Genomic DNA, 20,801 nt, shown 5'->3' on the forward strand with positions numbered 1-20,801 from the left:
TTCCGCCGTTCGATTGGTCTTGCACCGCGCAAAGGAAAAAAAAAACAACAACAATAACAGTAACATCGTTGCTATATAGTGGGAAACTACCCAGCAGGAAGCCAATCTGAAAACCGAGACACACATCTACGGTGAGCGGTGGCGGGCGACCGACGACGCAGCACCAACACCGGAAACCAACCAAATAATGCAAATACGAAATAAACGAATATAAACTTTTTCCTCCGTCCGTCCGTCCGTCCGTTCGTCCGTACGCCATAAATTCACCACCAAGGCAAAACTATAGGTAGCTCTGTGTAGGTGGGAAGGAATCAGACGCGAGTGAGAAAAAAGCATAAATTTATGCTACTTCACCGGCTCTTCTCCTCTAGGAAGTAGGGTTTATAGTGGGTTGGTGTCTTGCCTAGGTGGAAGCGAAGCACAGAGCCAGAAAAACGGCGGAAATCTGGGAAAATAATGTGTGCCATGATAAGCAGAAACTCGAGCTTCGTTCTCCAACTCCAGGAGTTCCGGGCTCATGCAACAGACTCTGCGCTGCCGCCAAAGGATCCGCACCTCATATGTGCTCGGTGGTGGTGATGGAGATGACACTCGAAACCCAAAAACGAATAGATATGCAAAAATCACCTCGCAACCACGAAAATATGTCACCCACCGCGCGAGGGAATGATTTACAATTTTCCATTCAATTTCGCTGATGATAGATGGGAGAGGACGAGATTCTGATCCCTCCTTGGTGCAGCTGCTGTTGGGATGCATCACTGCAGGAAATCAAATCTGCACCGCACAAATCTGCTTTTGAAAGGTGAATGACAGATTTCGACTTCTTACGTGATCAATCCATCCCCTTCAACAGGGGTGGCGTCAACAAACCATGCGTCTCCACGGGGAACGTGTCACACTTTTATTCGACGGAAAAAAAAAACGAACCCCATCAAAATTCACACCAACCGATGGACGACGGATTACCTATTCAGCACACGACTTTCGTACGTTGGAACCATGTACTTGATGTTGAGATAGGCATCCCGGCCGCCGGTTCGCTCCAGTAGAGCCAGTGTTTCGTCAATGACATCGCCGAGGCGGTTGCCTCCCTGGAAGTCAATCCGGTCACCGATGTTGACGTTGAAGGCGCCGAACAGGTTCGGGATGGGTAGAAGCTGCCGGTAGTATGGGACCAGGGCCGGACCGATGCAGGGTCCTGCGGTGGAGTGAAGAGGAAAAGTGGTAGCATTAGAGATTGAGGGGCTGGATAAATGAGATTGGAATTTTAAAGACAGTCAAATATTTTGAAACAAGACAGGTTGGGAAATTGGCATTCACTTTGAAAGTCAACCTGTGAACACGGGCGCAGCCAGTTTGATTGTCAGTGAGTTAATATATCCGGACTGATTTGAGATTTTGGCGTAACTGTTTGAATGTTGGGTAATTTGAACCCACTTTTACCCATGGTGGCTGTTTTCGGCGATATGACATGGGTGGTATATTAGCCATTTCTTCGGTTATGGGCAATTTTGGAACATTTAAGAAGATTCACACTAGGATAAGTGAACCAGTTTGTGGCCCCTGTGATTCTCTAAGTGGTTCTATCTTAATTTTAATTTTTTGTATTTTGTTTTCGAAATTAATTTCCACACAGGGTTAGAACATAGATTTTGTCAAATTTGAGTTAGGCCCTAGGACCAAAACCTTGAGCACTTGTATCATAACTGGCTCACTTACCCTGCTTAAAGGATATTTTGTAGCTTTTCAGCAAAACCAACAAAAGTAGCATATTTTTTAAAACCTAACCTTTCTCGAAAAAATAAACAGATTTTTCCCAGAACTTTATTCTTCTTCAAGTTTTTGGTGGCCTGACGATGTTACATACCATACATACATACATTTATTTGTACAACATCACATTTAAGATAAGACATAATCAACAATAGTACGCCACAATACTCGGTTTGCGGCTGCCGCTCCCCAGCCTCGGTCATGCCCGATGCTCGCTAGATCACGCTCTACCTGGTCCGCCCATCGTGCTCTCAACATGCCCTGCCCACCGCATCCTTCCGGCTTTGGCCACCTTCTGGATGCTGGGTTAGCCGTAGATTGCAGTGAGCTCGTGGTTCATTCTTCGCCGTCACTCACCGTTCTCCTGCACACCGCCGAAGATCGTCCTTAGCACACGTCGCTCGAAAACTCCGAGTGCTTGCAGGTTCTCCTCGAGCATAGTCCATGTCTCGTGTCCATAGAGGACCACCGGTCTTATTAGCGTTCTGTACATGGTACATTTGGTGCGGGGGTGAATCTTTTTTGACCGTAGTTTCTTCTGGAGCCCGTAGTAGGCACGACTTCCACTGATGATGCGCCTTCGTATTTCACGACTCACATTGTTGTCAGCCGTCAGTAAGGATCCAAGGTAAACGAATTCCTCCACTACCTCGAAAGTATCCCCGTCAATCGTGACATTACTTCCTAGACGAATCCTGTCATGTTTGGTTCCGCCTACTAGCATGTACTTTGTTTTTGACGCACTCACCACCAGTCTGACCTTTGCTGCTTCGTGTTTCAGGTGGTTGTATAGTTCTGCCATCGTTCCAAATATTCTTGCAACAATGTCCATGTCATCCGCAAAGCACACAAATTGACCGGATTTCGTGAAAATCGTACCCCGGCTGTTGAGTCCGGCTCGTCGCATTACACCTTCTAGAGCGATGTTGAAGAGTAGGCATGAGAGTCCGTCACCTTGTCGCAGTCCCCGGCGAGATTCGAATGAACTGGATAGTTCACGCAGTTTTGCACACCGTCCGTCGTTGCTTTGATCAGTCTGATCAGCTTCCCAGGAAAGCCGTTCTCGTCCATGATTTTCCATAGCTCTGTGCGGTCGATACTGTCGTATGCCGCCTTAAAGTCGATGAACAAATGATGCGTTGGGACCTGGTATTCACGGCATTTCTGGAGGATTTGCCGTACGGTGAAGATCTGGTCCGTTGTCGATCGGCTGTCGATGAAGCCGGCTTGATAACTTCCCACGAACTCGGTCATTTTTGGTGATAGACGACGGAAGATCATAGCACCTTGTAGGCGGCATTCAAAATGGTGATCGCTCTGAAGTTCTCACATTCCAAATGGTCGCCTTTCTTGTGAATGGGACAGATTACCCCCTCCTTCCACTCCTCTGGTAGCTGTTCTGTTTCCCAGATCCTGACTATCATCCGGTGCAGGCAGGTGGCCAACTTTTCTGGGCCCATCTTGATGAGCTCAGCTGCGATACCATCCTTACCAGCAGCTTTGTTGTTTTTGAGCTGCTGAATGGCATCCTTAACTTCCCTCAGCGTGGGAGTTGGGTCAGTTCCGTCCTCTGCTGCACTGACGTAGTCGTTTCCTCCATTGTGCAGGTCTCCACCTTTCAATCACCTCACGTCCGTCCTTTTCCTTGCACATTTCGGCTCGCGGCACGAAGCCGTTGCGGGATGCGTTGAGCTTCTGGTAGAACTTCCGTATTTCTTGGGAACGGCACAGCAGTTCCATTTCCTCGCACTCCGCTTCTTCCAGGCGGCGTTTTTTTTACCCGAAAGATGCGGGTCTGCTGTTTCCGCTTCTGTTTGTACCGTTCCACGTTCTGTCGGGTTCCATGCTGCAGCATTACCGCCCGCGCTGCGTGCTTCTCCTCCAAAATCGCTCTGCACTCCTCGTCGAACCATTCATTCCGTCGACTTCTTTCCACGTACCCGATGGTGCTCTCGGCTGCGTCGGTGATGGCTGCTTTTACTGTACTCCAGCAGTCCTCTAGAGGGGGCACATCGAGCTCGCCCTCCTCTGGCAACGCTGCCTCGAGATTCTGCGCGTATGCTAAGGCGACATCCGGTTGCTTCAGTCGCTCTAGGTTGTACCGTGGCGGGCGTCGGTACCGTACATTGTTGATGATGGAAAGTTTTGGGCACAGTTTGACCATCACCAGGTAGTGGTCAGAGTCGATGTTAGCGCCACGATAGGTCCTGACGTCGTATCTGTATCATAATTTGCTTTTGGATTTGAGAACTTTTTAGTCAACAGCCAGGAGCTGTAGACGCGATACTCACTGTTGAACAGCTCGTGGTCAACAATATCATTTGCCCCTCTACAGCTTACAGTTTGTCAGATCTCACTTTCTCCAGAAAAAAAAACCCCGAACTCATCACGTCTCTCAATATGCCGAGCGTTAAAAAAAATTAACTTCACTTCACCGTTATCCAGAAGCCAAACGCAACAAAGTAGCTCAGCTCGTAAAACGGTGGATATCCAATCCCAACATCCGGGCAATTCCATCCCAGCAGGGAATCACACAAAATTACTCTGTAACTGTGTAGCATCCTGTGCACTTTACAATGAAAAATGACGATATCACGAATTTCTCCTCCGGTATCCCCGCCCCCCGATGGTAAAACAACACGATCTTCGCAAAAGTATTGCTCTTCAACGACGACGACGACGACGATGACGCTCCTAGAGAGCCCCATAACTCGTCTTCGAATAAGGGGAACAACAGGTGTTCGCGTAATAAAAATGCCATCAACGGTGAAAGAAACCACCATCAACCGTCGCCTTTCAGAAAATGGGTTCCCACCCCCGCCCCCGTCTCATTATGGCTCTAAAACTAACACGGAATCGAGATCCCTTTTCACTGTTGTTTGTTGAGCTGCTGTTGCTGCTGCTGCTGCCGGGGCTGGACGAATTCTTGACGGGATAGGAATTTTTTAATTTAATTTTTATCTCTGTTTCACCTCCAACCGTCACGAGCTTCGCTTTCTTGGGACTACTGGTGCTGCTGCAGGACCTTGTTAGAGTCTCAGTTCTTTCCACAGGATCTTCACGCCAGCGTGGAAGGAGATCGGGGACGGCGCAAACGGGGCGACAGCACGCAGCAGTAATTAAATGTTTCTTTCTTTGTGATTGTATGTGTGTGTATGTGTGAGAGACTGGGGAAAGGAGGGTACGATGAAACAAGGAGAAAAGTCATCAAGCGTGTGCGAGTGTAATTAAATGGAAATTTATTAATTCCGAAGCATTGTCGATTGCCGTTGTTTGTTTGTGTACTCACAGGTGTGACCAACGTACACAGTTCGTGGAAAACAACAAGTCATTCGGGAATGTAGGCCGAACGAATTTCACTGATTTTGATTCAACAGTTATCATCCTTCATTCGATGCATCCCAAACGCAATAGTTTAAAGCCTCACACTTCCACATTGTCCATAGTTTCAGGCATAGGGTAAGCAAATCATTCCACTCGGCTGCCCCAATCGATCCGAGCAATAATTTAATTATGCTCCTTCTTCGAACTGCGTGCAACATGGACATGGACCTCGCCGTAGGCACACCGAGCAATGAAAACTTTTGCAATCGATCCCGGTTGTAAAATAATAATGCTACTACTGCATACTTGTTCGGTCAATTGCTAAAGGACCAGCTGCAGACTCTAGCCCTACACACCACCACCATCACCATCATCATCATCATCGCCATCACTATTCTAAACTCACCAACCGACCCAAATAGTGTTGTAGGGAAACTTACCGGCCTGCACCAGCTGCTGGAGGGCTCTCAGAGTGGCAATTATAACGTCCGGATCTTTCGTATTCAGGGCCCGTTTGGCCGGCAGGATCAGCATCGGCAGACAGCACAGGAGCTGGAAAGACACACCGAGATACAAGAGACACCATGTATGAGAACTTGCTATTACTGTATGTATAGAGATAAGAATCGAACTGAATCCTAGATGATAGCAGGCCTTCCCCCATCGTAATCCTCTTCGATGTTGGTGTTTGGGTTCGGAACCCACCGGAAAGTTGTTTTTGGAATTGGCATTTACCGTTCAGTGAGCAGTTAATCGGAGGAAAGTAATGATTTTAATTATACTCCTGCTCCGGGGCCGGCGGATCCGGACGGAAAGTCTGTAACTGAATTAACGTTTCTGTCTGTTTTGGACAGAGCACTGCTGCATCTAAGGGCAGTTTGCTTATTCGCACTGATTGAAAGTCTCCTCTTTTCCAAACGATTAATTAATTAGCCCTGCAAGTCATTCGAAGCAAACTGCTGCAACATCTCTTTTATAATGAGCAGTTTTCTTTCTAGTTTATTTTCTCAAGCTCTATGCAATTAGTACGCGACCTACCCGGTCCATATTTTCCCGATCGCAACAGGAATAATTAAAGACTTTCGCCCTTTCTTCTTCATCGCCGGCGGCGAGTTAATCCGCAAATAGAGTTCTCGGGCTATTCGCCGTCCAGCAGCAAAACACGTTTTCGCATCCTTTTTCTTCCCCCTCCAATAGAGCCATTTTTAAAGAAGACTGTTTTTTGCACGATTATCCCACCGGTAAACGAAGAAGCACCCTACAAACACGGTTCTAGATTAAAGCTATCAAATACCGTTCGGTTCGGTGAGCAATCTTCGCGAACGGTGCCGTGCGCGGGTCAGGCATTAGTTGGACCTTTTGGATATCCATTCCTCGTTTGCAGGTCTGGAACAGTCCAGTGCTTTTCCTTGATTTGTTTTCCGTCGATCTTGTTTTCCGTAAGAAGTACCAATGCTACCGACGCCAGAACTAGTAGACCGGAGACCAACGACTTTACTCCCCTTGCGCAGGAAGCTGTGATCAGAGATTGAATGCCTCAGAAAATCCCGGCGGCGCCGACTGGGATTGAACCCAGGCCTTTTGGGGTGAGAGGCAATTACGCTTACCACTACAGTCCAGTGCTGTCATGGTAAACTTAGACCTTGTTACTCACGTCCATGCGCCTCGTTCAAGAGCGCCCACGGAATTCAGTTCCCTCTAATCTTCATTTATGAAGTGCCAGTTCGTTTTGTTAGCTATCGATATCTGAGACGTGAAATACTTTCGATTACAAGAGATTCCTAATCACTATTCCATCCTTAACAGGCAGGGTAGCTTGAATCAAAACCGTTATTTTCTTCAGTCACCTAGGCACCTAGAGCTCTTGCAATTTTTCAAAATTTCATAGAACATCCATGAACTCCTGAAATTTTCCTGAAGTTCTCGGAATGCTTCGTAAATTTCTCTGGACTTTCAGAATTTCCTCAAGGTTCTTTGACTTCACTGAAGTTCACTGTACTTTCCTGAAGACCTCAGAGCATTAACTAGGTGGGATGAAAAGTAACCACCTTGAGCGCCAGAATGCGCTGCTACTGCAAAAAAGGTTATGGTGCCTTGTAGTCCGTTCATATTTAGGCAGACATTTCAGTGCGATCGGCCTTTTTAATGCACCACCAACGTAGAGTGCGCCACGCGAGTTCGAGAAGAAACGTCAACCCAACCGTTTGTTTACATCAGAATAACTATTTTTCACAACGCAAATTAAAGCATTTTTCATTCAACATCTTGCCAAATTCCATCGGTAATTGTCTTATTGTACGATTTTCTTCAGATCTGAACTGATTTGTACCTTAACTATTCACGCACAAGAAATCCGGTAGATCATAACCACTTTTCGAATTTTCCATTTTTCTCAAGAAAAATATTCCTGAACACCAGCGGACCTTTGCAAAAACGTTACAGAATTAATTTTTTCAACAGTAGATTAAGTTTTGGAGCATCTTAGATGAATCAATTTATCAGGAAAAGTGAAAAAAGTTTCCCGCTTCCTATGTCTCAGGCTAAAATTTCTGCTCACAACACTCTTTTTGACCTTCTGCTATTCACCACCAGAGGTCGAATCGATCGTTTAGTTTCTATTAAAAAGGCCTATACTGTCTTTAGTTTTGTTTTGACAGCTGTTTGTTGTTGACGTGTTTGGCATCATGTTGAGTATGGATAAAAACGATTTTCGTTCTCACGTAAAACATCATTTTTTGAGAAGCAAAACGGCGAAGGAAACAAAAGAAAAGTTGCATAAATATTATGGGGCTAATGCTCCGTCAGATTACACCGTCAAATATTGGTTTCGAGAGTTTCGGGGTGGCGGCAACTTCACTACCGATCAAGTCCGCCGCGGGCGGCCCCTTTCGATGCGGTTACAGAGGACAATGTCAAAAAAATACATGAAATGGTGTTGGCTGACCGGAAAGTGAAGGTGCGCGAGCTAGCAGATACCGCAAAGATTAGTACTGAGCCATATTTTGGGTGACATTCTGCATATGAAAAAGTTATCCTGCCGCTGGGTGCCACGCAAGCTCACTCCTGACCAAAAACACGAACGTGAGAGCACTTCGAAAGAGTGTTTGGACTTGCTGATGAGGAATCGGGCGGACTTTTGGCGTCGATTGGTAACTGTTGATGAAACCTGGATCCACTTTTACACCCCAGAGAACAGAATGAGTGCCCGGCAATGGACTGAAGCCGGCACGAGTGCTCTGAAGCTGCCAAGGGAGGCTCGATTGGAGCGATTGAAGGCCGAAATCGCTGCAAAACGGCCTCACATGAAGTAAAAAAAAAATTATTTTTTCAAGGCAATGCGCCGGTGCACAAGAGTATCAGAACCACGGCTAAAATCAGTTATTTACGCATCCACCGATTTGGCTCCCTCAGACTATAGGCGAATCCAGTAGAAACTAAGCGATCGTTTCAGCCTCTCGTGGTGAATAGGAGAACCACCAAAAGAGTGATGAGAGCTGAAATTCTCGCAGTGAAGCATAGGATTAGGAAAATGTTTTTACCTTTTCTGATTAAATTATACATCGCAGGTGCTTGAAACCATCATCCACGTGGAATATTTTGTTTTCTGTATCGATTTTGCAGTGATCCGGCGGGTGCTGCCACATATTTTTGTTAAGAAAAGTGAATATTTTCAAAAATGTCCCAGCGGTTATGATCATCCGGATTTTTAATGTGATGTTATTTGAGCTGTAAATCTGTTCAAATATGTGAAAAATAATAAAATAAGACCCCTCCCGATGGAAATATGCAAGATATGCATAAAAATATGCGTTAATTTGAGATGTAAAAAATGTAATTTTGATGTAAACAAACGGTTTGGTTGACGTTTCCTCTCATAATCGCCTAGCGCACTCTACATTGGTGGTGCATAGAAACAGCCTATTATCTCTTCCAAAACCTCAAAAGATGGCTCATCAATAAAAAAAATCAGCTCACTTGAGGAAATCATCGACGCCGCGGAGGAGTATTTTGCAGACCTTCCGGAAAATTACTTTCCAGACGGGATCATGAAGTTGAAAAATCGCTGGAATAAGTGTGTCGAACTTTCCTGAAGTAAACTGCTTCGAACTTTTTTCGAAGTTTTTGAAACTACCTGGATGCTCACGGAACTTCGCTTAAATTATTTGGACTCTACTTTTTTTCTCATACTTTCTAAAAGATCTTGCAATTTTGCTGGAATTCAAGGGAGTATGTGACGTTTTAACAAATTTCCAAGAAGTTCTCGAAACTTCCTTAACATTTCTGTAATTTCCATGAAGCTAGTGGAATTGTCCTAAGCATCTATAATCTTCCCTGAAGTTTTCGAAACCTTTCTAGAGCTCTTGAAATTCTCCTGAGGCTCTTGGTACTGGCCTGAACTTAATAGATCATCTGAATTGATTGATGAACGTTGTAGTAGAATAATAGTATATCTTATTACGTTGTTTTTCCTTTAAATTCTACTGCTATTGCGTCACTTTCACTTTAACTAAGTCACTTTCACTATCACTTTAAAGAATTTTTGACGTAGGGCTACGTCTTTAATTTCTATACTGGGGTACACTTTGTGAAAACCGAAAATGGAACATGAAACAAAATTATGAAAGATTTTGAACATTAATAACTCAGCTGCCCCTGAACCAATTTCAATAATTTTATCACCAATCGATCATAAATATTTCTACGCAATGCTTCCATCTGATGATTTTCACCAAGAAACTATTGAAAAAGTGGTAATGTTAAGCATTGTCCAATGTACAAATAAACGCGATAATTTTACCACTGTTTTCATGAAATAAACGTTCTTCCCAAACCCAGTCGTCATAATCGACTACCACTTGGTTGCACATCATTCTGCTTTAACCTAAAAAGATATAGAACAACGCTGCTCTCTAGCCTCAACTCATTTTCGCTTCGAACGCCGTGGTGAGCAGGCAGAAGAAGCTGCAAAGGCAGTCGTCTGGCTCGCCGTGGCGGTGTCAAACGTATCTCCGGTCTACGAGGTGTGCTGAAGGTGTTCCTGTAAAATGAGATCCATGACAGACAGACAGACAGACAGACAGACAGACAGACAGACAGACAGACAGACAGACAGACAGACAGACAGACAGACAGACAGACAGACAGACAGACAGACAGACAGACAGACAGACAGACAGACAGACAGACAGACAGACAGACAGACAGACAGACAGACAGACAGACAGACAGACAGACAGACAGACAGACAGACAGACAGACAGACAGACAGACAGACAGACAGACAGACAGACAGACAGACAGACAGACAGACAGACAGACAGACAGACAGACAGACAGACAGACAGACAGACAGACAGACAGACAGACAGACAGACAGACAGACAGACAGACAGACAGACAGACAGACAGACAGACAGACAGACAGACAGACAGACAGACAGACAGACAGACAGACAGACAGACAGACAGACAGACAGACAGACAGACAGACAGACAGACAGACAGACAGACAGACAGACAGACAGACAGACAGACAGACAGACAGACAGACAGACAGACAGACAGACAGACAGACAGACAGACAGACAGACAGACAGACAGACAGACAGACAGACAGACAGACAGACAGACAGACAGACAGACAGACAGACAGACAGACAGACAGACAGACAGACAGACAGACAGACAGACAGACAGACAGACAGACAGACAGACAGACAGACAGACAGACAGACAGACAGACAGACAGACAGACAGACAGACAGACAGACAGACAGACAGACAGACAGACAGACAGACAGACAGACAGACAGACAGACAGACAGACAGACAGACAGACAGACAGACAGACAGACAGACAGACAGACAGACAGACAGACAGACAGACAGACAGACAGACAGACAGACAGACAGACAGACAGACAGACAGACAGACAGACAGACAGACAGACAGACAGACAGACAGACAGACAGACAGACAGACAGACAGACAGACAGACAGACAGACAGACAGACAGACAGACAGACAGACAGACAGACAGACAGACAGACAGACAGACAGACAGACAGACAGACAGACAGACAGACAGACAGACAGACAGACAGACAGACAGACAGACAGACAGACAGACAGACAGACAGACAGACAGACAGACAGACAGACAGACAGACAGACAGACAGACAGACAGACAGACAGACAGACAGACAGACAGACAGACAGACAGACAGACAGACAGACAGACAGACAGACAGACAGACAGACAGACAGACAGACAGACAGACAGACAGACAGACAGACAGACAGACAGACAGACAGACAGACAGACAGACAGACAGACAGACAGACAGACAGACAGACAGACAGACAGACAGACAGACAGACAGACAGACAGACAGACAGACAGACAGACAGACAGACAGACAGACAGACAGACAGACAGACAGACAGACAGACAGACAGACAGACAGACAGACAGACAGACAGACAGACAGACAGACAGACAGACAGACAGACAGACAGACAGACAGACAGACAGACAGACAGACAGACAGACAGACAGACAGACAGACAGACAGACAGACAGACAGACAGACAGACAGACAGACAGACAGACAGACAGACAGACAGACAGACAGACAGACAGACAGACAGACAGACAGACAGACAGACAGACAGACAGACAGACAGACAGACAGACAGACAGACAGACAGACAGACAGACAGACAGACAGACAGACAGACAGACAGACAGACAGACAGACAGACAGACAGACAGACAGACAGACAGACAGACAGACAGACAGACAGACAGACAGACAGACAGACAGACAGACAGACAGACAGACAGACAGACAGACAGACAGACAGACAGACAGACAGACAGACAGACAGACAGACAGACAGACAGACAGACAGACAGACAGACAGACAGACAGACAGACAGACAGACAGACAGACAGACAGACAGACAGACAGACAGACAGACAGACAGACAGACAGACAGACAGACAGACAGACAGACAGACAGACAGACAGACAGACAGACAGACAGACAGACAGACAGACAGACAGACAGACAGACAGACAGACAGACAGACAGACAGACAGACAGACAGACAGACAGACAGACAGACAGACAGACAGACAGACAGACAGACAGACAGACAGACAGACAGACAGACAGACAGACAGACAGACAGACAGACAGACAGACAGACAGACAGACAGACAGACAGACAGACAGACAGACAGACAGACAGACAGACAGACAGACAGACAGACAGACAGACAGACAGACAGACAGACAGACAGACAGACAGACAGACAGACAGACAGACAGACAGACAGACAGACAGACAGACAGACAGACAGACAGACAGACAGACAGACAGACAGACAGACAGACAGACAGACAGACAGACAGACAGACAGACAGACAGACAGACAGACAGACAGACAGACAGACAGACAGACAGACAGACAGACAGACAGACAGACAGACAGACAGACAGACAGACAGACAGACAGACAGACAGACAGACAGACAGACAGACAGACAGACAGACAGACGTATTTAATGTAACGAGGCTTAGGTTCTTACCCATAATCTTCTGCACAATGAGCAAAACCGGTTGCTAAAAGCTATTCAAATTAAGTGACGTCCCCAAAAGCAGCAATGTTTTTCAAACTGGATCACGCATAGTGTAGGTGTTACAGTAATAGTGGTGTACCTATAGTTTGCGGTATGGAGGTTGTGCCGGAATAGTGAGGAGGATCCGGATAAGATTATTTTTCATCGGTAGCTCTCCTAAAATAAAGCATTTTTGCATATTTCAAACTTAAAATATGCTCAACAGTGACGGAAAATAATTAATTTTCCTTAAGATTTTCACTCCTTTGCACCTATAGTTGCGGTAGTGTTCCTATAATAGTGGAACCCATAAAAAACCAACGCATTCCTCTATTACAGGAACCAAAGTTAGCAACTACCACAACAACGAGACACGTTGAAATCGTACACATGGTAACACCGGTTTAATACAGAGAAACCTGCTTTGCAAAGGTTACTTTACAGAAGATCCCCAACAAAGTACGCTTTTGCCACGTTGCGTCTCGCTTCCAGAAACTCCAGGTTTATAAGCAAACAACGGATTTCATAACTGGGGGCAGGTTGAATGGATCTCTCCACCTGAGATGACACAGAGATAACCGGATGAGTTTTCGCCGAATAACCTCAACGTGATCGTTGAAGGTCAATTTTGTATCAACCTGAATCCCCAAGTCCTTGATTGTCTAATCGTGTTGTAGATTCACGCCTCCCAAAGTTAAAATTGAAAAGTGAGTGCTTGCGGTCACTTATTCGTGTAGCAAAGCTTCAGGTCAAAATGTGTGTTGCTTCTCAGTAAGGTACGTCCAAGGTTTCATCCAATACACGCACACTAATCGAGTCAGTACGGTTTTACCGAGTTTTTGAATTGCGGAACTGTTCGGTAAAAGTTTAAAAATCTGTGGAAAATTTACTAATGAGAAAATTTGTTCTGAACTTGTACATACTTAGTTCTGTTAGCCCCATTTAATGATAGAAAATAAAATTAGTCGATTTCATTGATTCCTTACGGATAACGGTCTTTTGAATTTTTACCGACTTTTTCAGTAATTCAAAAACCCAGTTAAAAAATACTGACTCCTGTAAAAAAATCTTAGTGTGCGGCATTCACCCTGACGGCCAATTTGAGCATGAGCATGATAGACCGCCCACGGTTGCTACTCTGTTATTGCCAGATCAGCTGTAATGACACAGAGAACCAATAGACGATGCAATGTGTAAAAACTGGTGATCTCAAACTAGGCAATACCAGCGCCGGCCGCGCTCGAACACAGGTCAAGTAAGGAATGGGTAGGAATCTGTCGACGTGATACTCGCTTTGATGGAAAGTACATTTTAGAAGTAAACTTAAATCTTATGTCCTGTTACTCGTTGATGTGTCCTAAGTAGTAACTTCAAAAGACATGTGTGTCCGTTTCCTTGATGCCTGCAGAGTAAAGTTCAATCCCGTTGTTTGTTGATCTCGAGGCTCTCTGTAACATCCAATTTCCATGGTGTAGATATGGTTCGTAAAATCGTGATGTCCTCATCGATAGTTGGTGATCCTAGGTGAAGATGTGTTCTGCAACCTTTGATTTGAAATTTGCTTTTTGGCCTTATTAACCTCCGCTATATGTTCTTTAAATCTAGTTGCCAAAGTTCTCTTGGTTCGTCCTACATATACTTTGTTACAATGATTAGAGCTTATTTTATATACACATGCTTTACCTAAAACATGAACTGGGTCTTTAGCGGATCCTATAACAATGATTTTAACTGGTTATGTTTATTATTTTTTTTTTTTTTTAATTCTTTATTTAAGAGATTTTTAGCCTTAGGCTAGTTCATCTCTAGGTTATGTTTACTAGTGAAATCAAAATCTATTCCGACTTTTTTAACGGTGGTCTTAGCTTACTGGTAATATCTTGATCAAATGGAACGGGCACTCGTTTCAAGAGTTCAGATACTGCGGTGAAGGTTGTAAACAATCTCCTTTGTAGAATGTTTGCTTGTTTTATTAATGATTGCTTGGATTGTGGTATCCTTGCATCTGTTGAGTCTCGCTGTTTGACTTTGGAGGGGACCAAGGAGATTTGGCTCACTTTTGCAGAAAAACTGACGCGTTTGTGGCGTTCTTAGAAATTTTCGTGATAATAAGACAATAACCGATCTATCACCTTTCTTAATGTTTGCTCACAGGCATTAATAGCCATAATTCCGATCCTGCACACATCATCGCCACGGATTTGCAGGTTCATTATTTTGACAGTTAAATATAGTGTACATATCCCACTACCCAGCCGCTTCTGGACAGTGCTGAGTTGCATCACGGTACTGACAGCCTTTAGATTGACAAAAGAGATTCCTACGGTTAACAATCAAAACAACTGAGAACCCTCTCTCCGTAAAACTTTTCACCAGTAGGGTAGGATGGTGCAAAACGCACCGTTTAAGCAAAATCGTCAATGGCTGGTGAATGGAAGCTAAAATCAAGAAGAAAGTAATGGCGTTTGGTTCATTACCATGTTTTCTACAAAGATCAAGTGATTTAGAACTACAAAAGGATGATTTTCCATGACTTTCAAGGTATTTTTTAAATTGCTTCCAAAATGATAGCGGGGCAAAACGCCTGATTCATGATGCAATATGCACGACAACATTGGGGTAAAGTGCACCCCATGGTAAACAAACCATAACCCCTGCAAGTAGATAATGCAAAGGGATGCGGTATTTCAAATGATTATTTCTTTATGTTACATCAGAAATAAGGTCTCAAAATCTCAATAGAATGTTAAACTGTGATTCATCAAGTAAAATATCTAAAAAATATACGAAACGTAAATTTTTTAATTTTTTTTTTTTGTGATACATGATGATAAAAGCTTAATTTACAGTCGATGATTTTAACAACTGTGTCCTGGTTTTGCACAAAATGCAATTTTTTTAAGGAATCAGTAGGTCAATACATGATTTTATGATCAAGAATTATTTGTTAAACCTCCAGTTGAAAACAATCACAAACCGTTACCCGGAAAATGCATCTGAGGAAAAGTTATCGCTGTTTTTCTATAAGTGGGCATTTTACCCCAGGGGTGCATTATGGGCTGTTCTCCCTTATGACACAACAACCGTGAGATATCGTTGTTTTGATTTCTCACTCATTCGCAATATCACTATCATCTGTCATGTGTTACCATCATATCACCGAGGAAATATAAACAGACATATAAATTGATCGTCATCTCATTTCGAGCATTAATACGGTTATGACGGTCATTCCCCTCCCAAAATCACGGATGAGGCGATAGCTGTGATGTATCAAGGAAAAAGTCTTATCCTGCGTTATACAATCGTATCATAACCAATAATTTTTATTGTGAGAATTCATATCTGCATAGATTTTGCAGCTAATCATTTTTCCGGATACTGTGACGCTTGAGCTCCAAAGGATGCTGACCGCATATCGTGTCCACATTACCGAAGCCCAAGTATCAAGGGATCCGTAAAAAGCAAAACTAATATAAAATCCTTGCGTAAATAGGAATTCCCCTCTAAATATTGGAACTGTGGCTAGCAATCAAAGCAACCATTGCTATCCATCAACAAAGAAAACTTCAAATCGTTACTTTGAAGTCCGTAAGGGAACGCAATGTATTTCAATAAATTTTCGCTAAAATTAATAGCGAATTCGTTTATTATTCAGTTCCAACCTGGATCGGGTATCAAGATTGGATCTGCTTGTTTTCGGACAAACGTCAGTTTGATCGTTTGCTTTTAAAAAACAGCCCAGGTTGAGGTTTGCACTGACAAAAAGTTCGGTTTTGCACTGATTTGTCGAAGTTTCACCTGTTGGTTCCATGATGGTCCTTGCAATTTTTCGGAGCAATTCAAAAATTTAAGATTTTTTGCTTCACTTTTCGCACGAAACGTAATAACGTTGAAAATATATTTGTTTTGACAGTAAAATTCTCGTGAGCTTGTCAATAGTGTGTTGGGCTAGTTTTTAGATTTATCAAGCATCGTAAACAATGACGCGTACGTAAAAAAGAATTGATATTGCCGATGGATCACAAAAAAAGGGAATGTGGCTTTAATTTGCATGTTAAGAAACGGAATTTTTGCAGATAAACGGATATTTTTCGAAATTGTAACGTAATAGCACCCACATATTTATTTGTTACAAGGAAAATGAAAATCCAACTGAACTCAACAACTTTCAGCAAGAACAGGAACATGAGGGAGCATTATTCTCACTTCCCACTTATAAATGCCCAACAGAGATGATCAGTGAGAGAATGATTTTGCTACTCTCTCCTTGTCATTTAATCTAACTGTCATGGATGGCTTTCATGAAGACAGTCTAGTGAGTCATTTCTGAGATGTGACGGTTATGCGAGGATGACCGTCAAGGTACAACAACCGTTATGACAATGCACAGCACTGCTTCTGGATGCCAACATTTGTGCTCTCAAAAATGCCAACCGTGAAAAGGTCAATCGGTCATTTCTATTTCCGTTACCCCCATTTCTCAACGTCCTTCTCTGAGCACACCAATGCCAACAAAAAAAAAGAAATGATACACCTCTAACCTTGCAACGAGGTAGTTGTGGAAGGCTGGGGAGGGGAGGTCGAGATTCCGCGATGAAAATGGCTGCAATTTAATTATCTCATTTTTCGCACCCCTGCATTCTCTGTGTGTACGATTGTGTATTTGCACCGAAAGAAAGACAGAAATGAAAAACGAATGCGCTTGCTTTCGCTTGGGATTTACCCGTCGAACCAATAATTGCGAGGAAAATTCTTCATCTCGTCCCGTGCCACACACACACACGCACACTTGTTAGCTGGCAGTCACATTTCTTTCATTCCTGGTTATTCATTGCCACCACTTGTACCCTTGAGAAAAGCGAGGCGTTTAATCCTTTCGTGTTCGCAGCTTCCGCCGCCCGAGCCGCACTTGCACGATCGTCGCCGTCGCCAAACGAAGAAAACGCTTTTCCTCGCTCTCGGCGGCAGTCGTCTCTCGCTGTGAAGAATTGGAACAAAGGACCAGCAGTACAATCGTCCATTTTTGTCCCGGACAAAGACTCGGGTCGTCGGAAGCAAATCGCAACAATATGCTGTTGGTGGCTAATTTGAGTGGGGGAGGGGGGGGGAGGTGGACAAAGCGAAAAGTTTGGCGTCTGTGGATTCAAAGCTTCACACAGATAATTATGATTATGATTGATGATGGTTTTGACCGCGGCTGCCGCGGATGAGGCGGAGCTTTGTTTTGATTCATTCGCGAGGAGAGCAAAGAACTGAGGGCGGGGGAGTTTCCAATTACAAAGAAGATTATAAAGGATGAAAATTAACTTGTTGGATTGCTCGGGACGATATTGGAGATTAAGTCTAAGTGGAAAGCTTGAGCAAGAGCTGGATGAATTTCAATGTTGTTGGAATCAGAGTAAGCCAACAACGACAGAAAGCATTATTTGAGTGCATTAAACAATATATAACTTCTAACATTAAAATTTATGAGAAATGTATCAACCTTGTTCTACGTCCATAACAACAGGTCGTTGATTCTACCGCAATCGCGCTGTTTAAATCTTCTATGAGAGGACCAGCTGTTGCTCCTGCTTCTTCGATCAGCCACGAGATAAAAATTAATTTTACGCTACGCTTGATCATTTAAGACACTCATGGAAGGCATTAAGTTTGGTTTCTCCGTCATAAATAAAACAAAGTACCGGCAACAACAGCGGTTAAACAATCGTTATCCTTATTATTATCAAGAGTGCACCCGTGCCGTCATTATCATCATCATCATCATCATCATCATCATCAGCAGTAGCCGCAAAAAAAATCGGGTAAAGTCGAGCCACGGCAAGTAGCTGTTTGGAATTTTCTTCGGCCTTTGTTTTCGTGTTTCTTTTTTTTTTGAGTCGATGGTCAGAGTGCTGTCAGGTGGCTAATTTTTCATATCTTGTTGGAAAAGTTTGGGGAGTGGAAAAGGGGAACTGATTGTTTTTCGCACGTTTTTCTTGTAGCGACTAGATTGGCTCTAAATGCTATCCTGAAAATAAATTTGAACCGTCAACGAGCTTGTTCTTACAGTATGTGACTTGACGGGTTTAATATTGTATCTGATTCTGGCTACTTCCCCGAGTGAGGTCAATGGTATTAATTTTTTTTTTCCTCTTTGGTTTGTTTTTCGTCGATCTTGTTTTCCGTGCTTACCACCAATGCTACCGACGCCAGGGAGGCAGCTCTCACACCTGGACACTACCTATCGACCCATCAACTCATGAACCGGGCCCAACGGCTTTACTTCCCTTCCGAAGGAAGACGTGACCAGAGATTTTTATGCCTCAGAAAAATCCCACCGACCTCGGCTGGGATTGAACCCAGACCCATTGGGGTGAGAAAGCAGTCACGCTTACCACTGCACTACCGGCGCCGGCTCTGCTCATGATCAAAAGAAGCAAAAATCTCCTAAAATTTTAAATCCTAATTTGTCTTAATTTTATGATAAAGCTCTATGGATATGCAAAAGAACATTCGGTAAACAGTGGGGACTGAAACCGAAAATGATCCATTGGATTTACTCGGCAATTGTGAAACCCAGTATTACTTATGGTGCATTGGTATGGTGGCCAAAAACAAAAGAGAGTGTTGCTCAGAGAAAGTTATAAAAACTCCAAAAGTTAGCAACTCTCTCAATAACAGGTGAGACGTGTTGCATATAAACACATTGGATCTGTTTGGGCATTTTTCGATACAATATCTTTTGTCACAGTCTTGGTTGATTTTGTAGAAAAAATCATCTGAACTCCAGCAGCGGAGTGACTTGTAACGTGCCTCGGTAGCGATATTTGATCAAAATTGATGTAGAGAATCATAAAGCTTATGTTTTATTACGTAGAAAAGTTTTTTTTATTGTGGTCATTTGTGACGTTAGGGTCATTCGTAACTTGTCCGGAGGTAAGATTTGAACTCGTGACTATGGCGTGAGAGGTATGGATGCAAACCACTACGCCGGGGTCGCTTCCGGTAGAAAAAGAATTTCTGATAGGGTTTCCCACATCAAATTGCACCACGGTAAAAAACGCTGTTGAAAATTACCCATTGGGTATTTTCTCTTGAAAATTTGGGTAGAAGTAGTTTAGAGTGTATTGTTTACATTGTATTTTTATCGCTGTCAGTTTTTCGAAATTTGGAAAAAAATGGCGTCACCCGAAAAGCAACGTCGAGAATTGATTTTGCGCAAGCAGCTGGAAAATCCTCAACTCTCTCATCGGGACATCGGAAAACAACTCGGAATCGTGCAGTCAACGGTGAGTCGTGTGGTTAATCGTTACAACGAAATTCTGAGCATCGAACCTGGAAGCAGAAATGCGGTCAGAATGGATGTTCTATTAGTGATCAGAATCACAAGCGAACGAATCCTTCGGTCAGGGATGTGGCCAAAAAGTTGAATTTGTCCAAGTCTTTCGTTCAGAGAGCCATGGACCGGGAGGGACTGCAAACGTTCAAAGTGCAGAAGGTTCCAAATTGTGACGAACCGAAAAATACGGTGGGAAAGTCACGGGACCGGAAACTGTACACCCAGATGCTGACGAAGCCTCATTGTCTCATCATGGATGATGAGACTTACGTCAAGGCGGATGTCCGGCAGCTTCCGGGGCAACTGTTTTTCACCGCCCAGCACAAGTTTGATGTTCCGGAGAAAGTAAGGAAGCAGAAACTTTCAAAGTTTGCCAAGAAATACATGATTTGGCAAGCTATCTGCTCATGTGGCAAACGGAGAGATCTACCTCAAGGAGTGTCTACAGAAGCGTCTGCTTCCTCTGTTGAAGCAACACGATATTCTGGCCGGATATAGGTTCGTGCCTGTTGTCCTGGAGTGGTACGAAGCCAACGGGGTCACTTACCCAAGGTACCCAAGGATATGAACCTCCCCAACGCATCGGAACTAAGGCCCATCGAAAAAAATACTGGGCTATTATGAATCAGGCACTACGGAAGCATCCCAAGGAGGTCAAATCTGAGGAAGACATGAAGAAAAAGTGAGTTTCCGTACAGAAGAAGCTGCAGCCAGATGTTGTCCAGAACCTAATGAGAGGAGTTAA

General features: G+C 44.0%; 2 protein-coding genes across 2 annotated transcripts in view; one reads left to right on the plus strand and one right to left on the minus strand.

Annotated features, from left to right (window-relative positions):
* Nucleotides 1-20,801, plus strand: part of Kul (Kuzbanian-like) — a 692,619-nt gene that overhangs the window by 509,158 nt on the left and 162,660 nt on the right. The gene's annotated exons all lie outside the window — the stretch shown is intronic.
* The window catches only part of LOC135710286 (parkin coregulated gene protein-like), a 38,243-nt gene continuing 18,340 nt past the window's right edge, over nt 899-20,801 (minus strand). Inside the window, exons 3-4 of the mRNA XM_065232814.1 lie at nt 5,541-5,652; nt 899-1,201 (exon numbers count right to left, since the gene is read on the minus strand). Of these exons, the coding sequence (XP_065088886.1) occupies nt 966-1,201; nt 5,541-5,652 (348 nt within the window). The 3' untranslated portion in view covers nt 899-965. The remainder of the gene's footprint in view (nt 1,202-5,540; nt 5,653-20,801) is intronic.

The sequence above is a fragment of the Ochlerotatus camptorhynchus genome, unplaced genomic scaffold (assembly GCF_037179485.1).
Source record: "Ochlerotatus camptorhynchus isolate MF236.1 unplaced genomic scaffold, CSIRO-AGI_Acam_v1.1 ptg000374l, whole genome shotgun sequence".
NCBI classification, from domain to species: Eukaryota; Metazoa; Arthropoda; class Insecta; order Diptera; family Culicidae; genus Ochlerotatus; species Ochlerotatus camptorhynchus.